The 9121-nt window shown below is 45.0% G+C and overlaps 1 protein-coding gene across 1 annotated transcript in view; it reads right to left on the minus strand.

Annotated features, from left to right (window-relative positions):
- Positions 1–9121, minus strand: part of CSMD2 (CUB and Sushi multiple domains 2) — a 616956-nt gene that overhangs the window by 400260 nt on the left and 207575 nt on the right. The window contains exon 4 of the mRNA XM_017527996.2: positions 2512–2706. Coding sequence (XP_017383485.1) covers positions 2512–2706 — 195 coding nt within the window. The remainder of the gene's footprint in view (positions 1–2511; positions 2707–9121) is intronic.

The raw sequence follows: 9121 nt of genomic DNA on the forward strand, positions 1-9121 counted from the left end.
CGAATTGTACTTCACCAAGCAGAGTGATACCCCCACTGGACCGATAACTGGATTACATTTGTTTTTGGTTTTTATCTTGAACAAAATAGCATGACATTTATAGTGCTGCAAAGAAGGAAAAGAACTATGGTTTATTTTTCACAACTTAGACACTTGATTTTATTTACTATCATATTTCATATTCTATCATCATGTCACAACTCTGACACCCTCCTTGGAAGATCAGAATGTTAACCAAAACATCCTCAAGGCAGAGGGTGGGTAAGGATGCCATAAGGAAGGGTAGATATAGCAGCTTTCAGGCTGTGGTTAGGCCACGCACCTGTGTGTAGGGGCCAAGGTCTCACCTGATTGGTTTGGTAATTGTATTTTGTCAATCATGGAAAGAGGCAGGTCCTGACTTAGGAATGGTATCTGGGAAGATGGGACTTAGGAAAGCCGGAAAGGGAACTCCAGTTCCCTTACACTCCACCAAGAAGGATCAACATGGCCAAGGCCGATTCTATTGGTTGAGGAGAGGTAAACAAAGGTGAAGTCAAGTGGCAACTCAGATTGATTGCTTGTGTCTTGCCTAATGGGAGGGAATCCACAGCTGTGTCTGGACTCAAGCAGAAAGGGTACAATGGCCCATTAATTATGTCTGTCATAGGAGTGGGAAGAAGGGAAACAGGTATACATGCCAAGTAATTTTTATCCTTGGTGCCAATAACAAAAAGTGTATGCATGTGGCAGGCAGCATCTGCTTATCCCTGGAGCCAGTCTTTTACAGTAATTATAGAAAAGCTTCCTCCAAAAGAAAAAAAATTAAAAACTTGAACCAAAGGAGGAGCTACTTATTCCAATGACTTCTCAACTCCTGGAAATACTCCTCCCAAACTGATACATGGATGTTCAGGATCCATGGAATTTAGAGATGAGCGTTACTAGAAGAAAAGAGTGGTCAATAGTGCAAAGGTTTCTTAAGAGGTCAAAAAATACAAGAGCCAAAACAATTCTCATCTGATTTGGCAAAATGATGCAAATATTAGGGGCAAAGGCCAGTCTACAGAGGAGTAAATGAGAAGGAAAAAGGAGGGACGGGGCTCAGCATTTCAAGATGCTGAGCTATGTTGATGGCATGGGAAATGTTACAGTGTGATGTGACTGACTGTTTTTCAAAGGTGGTTAAAAATTGCATGTATGACAATCTCAATTTATGTACATATTTGTAATAGATGCATATGTGCAATATATATTGGAAGAAGATGGAAAGGAAATACATTAAAATCATGGTTAAAACAGCTAGATGTTTTTTCTTCTTTACTCCCTTCTGTATTTTCTAAGCTTTTAAAAATGATCATGAACCGGATATGGTGGCTTACACCTGTAATCCCAGCACTTTGTGATGCCAAGGCCAGAGGATTATTTGAGCTCAGGAGTTCAAGACTGGCCTGGGCAACATAGAGAGACTCTGTCTGCATGAAAAAAAAATACAAAAATTAGCTGGGCATGGTGATGCATGCCTGTGGTCCCTGGAACTCCAAAGGTTGATGCAGGAGGATTGCATGATCCCAGGAGTTCGAGGCTGCAGTAGGCCATGATTATGTCACTGCACTCCAGCCTGGAGGACAGAGCAGGATCCTGTCTCAAAAAGGAAGGAAGGAAGGAAGGAAGGAAGGAAGGAAGGAAGGAAGGAAGGAAGGAAGGAAGGAAGGAAGGAAGGGAGGAAGGGAGGGAGGGAGGGAGGGAGGGAGGGAGGGAGGGAGGGAGGGAGGGAGGGAAGGAGGGAGGAGAAGGATAGAAGGAAGGGAGGGAGGGAGGCAGGGAGGGAGGGGAAGGAAGGAAGGAGGATCGCCTAAGGAATAGGCTGGCAGTAGGGTGACAAATGTCTCTGCTGCCTGAAACTGAGAGTGTTTCCAGGATGCGAAACTTTCAGGACTAAAAGTGGGAAGGTCCTGGGCAAATATGGATAAGTTGGTCATCCTAGCTGGGAAGCTGAGGCCAAGGCAGCTTAGAAGAGAGGTGTTTTTGGCAGGGAGAGGGTTGTTGGAGTAAAGCGATTTTGAGCATATTTGGAGGCTGAGAGGAAGAAACTATTAGACAGGAGAGAGGCTGAATTTACAGGAAAGAGAAAAGAATAATTCCTACAGTGAGGTCAGTACAAAAGCTGTTGGGGAAGTGATCTGGCTTCCACAAGAGGAAAGAGGGTCTGCAATAGGAGGATAAACTATGTTTCTTCTGAGACAGGAGGACTAGAGGTGAGGGAAGACTGCTACATGTTTGTTGATGCAGGGGAAGAAAATAACGGAGTACACACATGAGGGTTAGGAGGTCAGGTGAGGCTGAAACACCTCTAGAACACCTGGGGACCCTGAAGACCCTCTGTGCTCTCCAGACTTGGGCTACCTGAAGTGGGTACACCCCTCCCTGCTGGGGTGTAGCTTTCCCCTTTGAGACTGGATGTCACTGGATGCTCCAGCATCCTCTCCCAGCCACTGCCCCACTCTGTCAGACCCTTCTCTGGCCACCTACCTCTGCAGGAAGGCAGGGGGAAGTCCCATGTGGCACTGCTCTCGGAGCCAGAGTGGCAGGTGAGCACGGCATGGCCCTCCAGGAAGAAGCCAGGGTTGCAGCTGTAGCGGACCTTGTCACCGAGGTTGAAGGTTGAGCCCTGCTGGATGCCATTGGGCAGCCTCCCTGGGTTCCCACATGTGTGGCTGGGGAGAACTGTGAGGAGAGAGAGAGAAAGAGACAGGTGGCCTGTGAGATGGGCTGGAGGCCTGACGCCTGGCTTCCTAGCAGTACTTCCCTAGGCCACTTCGGCTTCTTGGAACTCATTTCTTCTGTAAACAGCATTGGCCACTGCTGATCTACCACTTCTCAAGGCTGTTGATTACCTGAGAATGGGTTACTCCGAAGAGGGAGGGGTTACTCAAAATTTCACACATGAGATTTACAATTGGACATCCAGGTTTCTTGCCTTTTCTAATGTGCACCCATGGATGTGAATGACGTCCATCACCATCACTAGAGATGCAACTGCAGGAATATCACTTTCCTCTCTTGGGCGTGGCTGCCCTGATTTCAGACTCCACACTCCTCACTAAATACGATGGAAGGGACATAAGATATGGCATAAGAGTAGGTGCTCATTAAATCCAGTGTCCTTTCTTTCATGTGTGATCCGCCCTAGCAGCCAGAGGGACACTTTGGACCCGCAGGTTCAGGGGAGTTGAAGATGTTGGAATTGGCAGCAGAATACGCAGTAAAGTGGTAAGACAAGAAGTGGGAAGACAAGAACCTGGGCTCTCATCAGTCTGACTTGTTTAAAGGGGAAAACTGGGAGTCAGGGAACACCAGACACAGTGTGTAAGCCAAGCAATCATGGTCAGCTGCAAGTGTGCTCTCATGAGGCAGAGGAAATGGTCTTGGGAAAGGTGCAAGAGCACCATGACCTGGCCATAAGGAGGGAGGGAGGATGCAGCTTCTCTGTGCCTGTAAGTCAGTCACTTGTTCTACCTAACCCAGCTCCCCTTGCCCTCTGCTTTGTCCCCCAGAGTTGGAACTGCCTGTGCCTTAAAGGTCAACACCTCCCATCATTCCAGGATACTCCCATGGGGTGAGGAGTAGGGGTCTTAGTCATCATGCCCAGACTACCATTTAAGTACCTCTCCATTAATCCACCTGGCAATGATTTATTGAGGCTGTCTCTGGGAAGCCATGCAGCCGGATGGTGGAAAGAGCAGACTTGGAGCCACTGTGCTTTGGTTCACTTCCCAGCCTGACATCTTACCACCTGTCGGACCATCAGCAAGTCTTTTAACCTTTATGCACCTCAGTTTACTCATTTATAAGACAGGGAGCTCAACAACACCTTCTTTATACCAAATTAATTGTTGCAAGAATTAAACCAGTTCAGGCATGCAAAGTGCTTAGGACAGAGCCTGATGTACAATGAGTACAACACAAGTGAATCTAAGCTCTCAGTCCAGTGGGTGGTGTGCACAATTAATGCACACTAAGTGTTATGATGGGACAGGGACAGGTAGGGAACCAAACCCAGCTGGGGGAGAAGTCAGAGGTCATTCTTTACCTGTGACAAGTGAGATGACCTAAATGAAAAGCTTTACCTCCTATCCATTGGCCCAGCTTAGCATTTCCCATGATCCTGCACTGCTGGCTTACTTAGCATTTCCCATATTCCCCTGCTGCTGACTTACTTGACACTTCCCATGATCCCACACTGCTGGCTTACTTGGCATTTCCCATGATCCCCTGTTGTTGGCTTACTTGGTACTTCCCATGATCTCCTGCTGCTGGCTTACTTGGTGTTTCCCATGATCCTGTACTGCTGCTGGCTTACTTGGCACTTCCCATGATTCCTTGCTGCTGGCTTACTTGGCATTTCCCATGATCCCATGCTGCTGGCTTACTTGGCATTTCCCATGATCCCATGCTGCTGGCTTACCTGGCACTTCCCATGATCTGCTGCTGGCTTACTTGGCATTTCCCATGATCCCACGCTACCGGCTTACTTGGTGTTTCCCATGATCCCATGCAGCTGGTATACAGCCGAGGCAATGACTGTGATGTGTATGTGTTTATGAGTGTTGGGGGTGGGAGGGGCAGGTCAGGTAAACATTTGGAGAAAAAAGCAAGCTAAGGTGAGGGGAGGGAGCCAACCAGGGGAAATGAGCTGAGAACTGGTGTAGAACTAACGTTTCATTTTCCGCAATGAGACACAGAGAACCAATTTAATTAAATTACTAATGTCAAATTTTTAATGAACCTGCTTCTGCTTTGGGCTTTCTTCCTTTGAAATTAATGACTGGAACATCACTATAAATAAAAGTCGATTCTTCTTAAAAAGTCACTCTCAAATGCTCACTGCTCTTTAGTTAATGAGCTGTTCACTCTGACCTGGCGCTTCCACTGGGACCTGGGTGTAATGAATGGGACTCATTTCCAAACCCACTTGCTTTTTTTTGCCAAGCTCCACTTCTGAGAGGTTCCACAGTGAATAGAGAGAGGGTAGACTTTGGGCTCAGAGAGACCTGGGTTCAAATCCCAGCTCTGGCTGCACAATCTTGAGCTGTAAATTTTCCCTCATTGGGCTTCAATTCTTCTAAAAATAGGGATACCTCATCCTGGAAGGATGTATTCACTGGCTAGGACTGCTGTAATAAAGCACCACAAACTAGGTGGCCGAAGACAACAGAAACTTATTTTTTTACAGTTATGAAGGCTAGAAGTTTAAAATCAAGCTGTCAGCAGAGCCATGATCTCCTTGAAACCCGTGGGGAAATCTTTCCTTTTCTCTTCCTAGCTTCTGGTGGTTTGCTGGGAATTTTTTGGTCTTCCTTGGCTGTAGATGCATCATTCCAATCCTCCATCTTCACATGGTACTCTCTGGCTTTGTCTCTGTGTCTGAATGTTCCCTTTTTATAAGGACACCACTCATACCAGATAGGATACATCCTAATGACCTCATCCTAACTTAATCATCTACAAAGACCCTGTTCCAAATGAGGTCATATTTACAGGTACTGGGGGTTAAGCGTCCAAGGTATCTTGTTGGGAGACATAATTCAACCCATCATAGGGCTGATGTGTAGATTAAAATTCGACTTATCATACCTACCCCTGAGTGCCTAGCATATTTCAGGTCCTGGACTAAAAGCTTATTTTACTTTTAGTCCAGGACCTGAAACATACTCGGCACTTTATCTTGTGGTATTGTAGTATCCTCATTTTACAGGTTAAAAAAAAAAAAGGCACACAGAGCTGAATTTCCTTGCTTGTCTAAGGCCACACAACCAGAAAATGGCAGAGCTAGGTTGCGGACCTCGGTCTTTCTACCTCCATTGTTCAGCACTCTGGAATGTGAGACTGCTTCTGACAGAGGCAAAGCATCCAAGCACATAGTGGGTGCTTAATAAACAAGAGTTCCCTTACTCCCTTCATCCTTCTAGGCACTGCAATAAGACGAAGGGAGATTACCTGACTGTCCAGATTTAACAGTCTGATTTTTTTCCCCAGTCTGGTTTGCCAATCCTGTACTTTTTAATAATGTCAAGGGCAACATTTAAAGTGTGGTCTTTTGTTATGTGTCTAATGTGCAACTTGCTGGACAGATATAGAAGACTGGAGATAAGCTACAAAGCGAATCCTTTCTAAGGCACCATTTCTTTGATTTTTTTTAGATTGTCCGTGGTTTTTTTAGCACAGATAGTATAACTATTCATGCTCTCCCATCTATAAAACTTCCCTTTGATTGCTTACAAAATGAAGAGGGGGATATTTACATCCAACGCAGCCCAGAACAATATTATTAAAGTGGTGTCTGACATTGAACAATTCCATTGTAGATTAGCTGTGGGGAATTTTTGTCCCTTCTACAAAGCCCGACTCTTGCCAATCAACATAATATTCTCAGTGATTGTATGACAGTGAATCTCCTCTGTGCTTGACGTGCAGCAAAAGCTACCTCATGCCTTCTTTTATTTTTAATTTGAGACTTTGGTTCCCATATTATAATGAAGAGTCATTTATGCTCTCTGGACAAGCACCCTCCATATGTTTTGATTTCTTATCTTCCATCAAGTAACTTGTTTCACCTCCATGGCCATACGATTGATACCAAGTGGTAGTCTAGTTGGGAAGAATTCAGAGAGAAGGATTTAGTGTTCCCACAATCCTCTCCAAGGAAAGACGAGAAGGTGCTGCCTGTGCGTGTGAGTGTGTGTGTGTGTGTGTGTGCCTGTGTGTGTGATTTGAGGACAGTGGGTAGGATCAGGGGAGGGAGGAAGAAAAACTACTCGTTTGTGAGTCCTGGATCTGTGTTAGACACTTCTACATCATATATTAGCTTACTTAATCTTTACGACTCCCTTATTTGTAGCAGTTTGGCCTTTTAAACATAATTCACTGCATACTTACTCTGTGCTATTCTTAATGTCAAGTGCTTTTCATATATTTTCATCTCCAAAGAGTTGTCTATACTTGCTGTTTCCATTTCCTCTCCACTCAACTGATATATAACTATATTTTATTATATGTGAGATATATATATATATATATATATTATGTAATATGTCATATATAAAGTTAATATACATCATATACTATGTATGAGATATAATTTTTGCTTGACACATTATTTTGTTTACTGTTTGTCTCACCTTGCTACAGTGTAAGCTCCATGAGGACAGGCATTTTTTTGGTCTTTTTTGTTCAATGCTGTGTCTCAGTTCCCAGAACAGTGCCTGATGTATAATAGTACTTTCATAAGAGTTTACTGAGAGACTTTAATAATCTCATTTAATCTCCCAACAACCTATTGAGAGAGGTGCTATTATCATCCCTTGTTGAGATATGCATGGTTGCCAGAGATGTTGGGGCATTTATCCAAGGCCACACAGCTCACTGCAAAGGCACAGGGGGATTTCCACATCACCGCCTAAGATTCCACATTTCTGCGGGCACTAGGCCATTCTTGCATTGGCCATTCCACATGAAGTCCATGGTGACTAGCGTAGGATTTAGTGTTCCCACAATCCTCTCCAAGGAAAGATGAGAAGTCCTGGTTGTCACCAGGCAAGTTGACCTCTAGGTTGGTCCTGTAGATTTCCTGCTACCTGTCCATCAAACAGAGGCAGGGTGCCAGGGCCTAAGATGGAGGATGCCACCCACAACTAGTCAATGGGCCCTGCCCTGCTGGGCTTTGCCTTAACCATCATCAGGCAAAAGGCCTTCATCATAAGCCTATTCTTTCAACTGCATGTTTGTGATTTTGCAATGTTCAGCATCAGAGTCATGTGGAAAGTTTTATAAAGATACTAATGCTGAGACCCTGTCCCTAAACCTACAGAATCATAATATGAGAAATAGAGCCTGAACTGCTCCAGGAGACTGAAAAGCTGAGATTGAGAACAACTCACAGCAACCTAGTCATGTAAGTTATATTCCACTAACCCAGCTGGGTTTACCTCTCTGAGCTTTAACTGCTCAATCTCCAGGGCCTTTATTGTTTTTAGGTTTTTGCTTCTGAGAACAGCAAACCCGGCCTCTCTCCTGGAGTTTCCTGTCCTCCATAAATCACACCAGCCCTACAACTTCCCTCTCATTTGAAGACCCTCATGGTCTCTTCCCTAGACTTCTGCCCCCAACCCTGATCTTCTCACTGCTGGCCTTGCCCTCTCCAACGCATTGTCCCCAGTGATGCTGGAGCCAGCATTCTAGAATGACAATTCACATGGCCCTGACCTATTTACCCTGCCAGGAGCCCATATTATAAAAGTAAGTTCCTTACCACCAAGGCACAGGCAAACACAGAACCTCTGGTCTTTTGGGTGACTCTCATGAGAATACATAATGATTTGGAAGATTAATATAAAATAAGCAAAAGGAAATAAAAAGAAAACCATAAGAACCGCTCTGTTGCCATCAGTAAAGCTTAGGCTAGGCAGCCCCCATCCTTGTGATCTGACTCTTTTTTTGTTTGTTTGTTTGTTTTTTTTTGTGACAGAGTCTCTCTCTGTTGCCCAGGCTGGAGTGCAGTAGCATGATCTTGGCTCACTGCAACCTCTGCCTCCCGGTTTAAGCAATTCCCTGCCTCAGCCTCCTGAGTAGCTGAGATTACAGGCATGCGCCACCATGCCCGGATAATTTTTGTATTTTTGGTAGAGACGGGGTTTCACCATCTTGGCCAGGCTGGTCTTGAACTTCTGACCTCGTGATCCACCTGCCTCAGCCTTCCAAAGTGTTGGGATTACAGGCGTGAGCCACCACGTCCAGCTGTGATCCGACCCTTGCTTATGTTTTCTGTCTCCTCTCATCTCATCCTCTCTACCCTCAGTACTCTAAACCACAGGCTCCCCAAGCATTGCTTCCTTTTCTCTCAAATTCTTCATCTGGCAAACTCCATCAAATCACCTCCTCTGTAAAGTCCTCGGTGATACCCTTGATGTCTTGTATAACCCGTAAGATCCCACAAGAACACACCTTGATTGAATATAAACACTGTCACAATGTCATTGGCAATTGGCTCTCAGAATCCTGAATCTCCTGGTCCACTAACTAGGCAGGCTCCCTCTGCTCACATTGTTTTTTTTTCCCCCATTTATTTATTTTATTGCATTTT

Source organism: Cebus imitator, unplaced genomic scaffold (assembly GCF_001604975.1).
Source record: "Cebus imitator isolate Cc_AM_T3 unplaced genomic scaffold, Cebus_imitator-1.0 Scaffold51, whole genome shotgun sequence".
NCBI classification, from domain to species: domain Eukaryota; kingdom Metazoa; phylum Chordata; class Mammalia; order Primates; family Cebidae; genus Cebus; species Cebus imitator.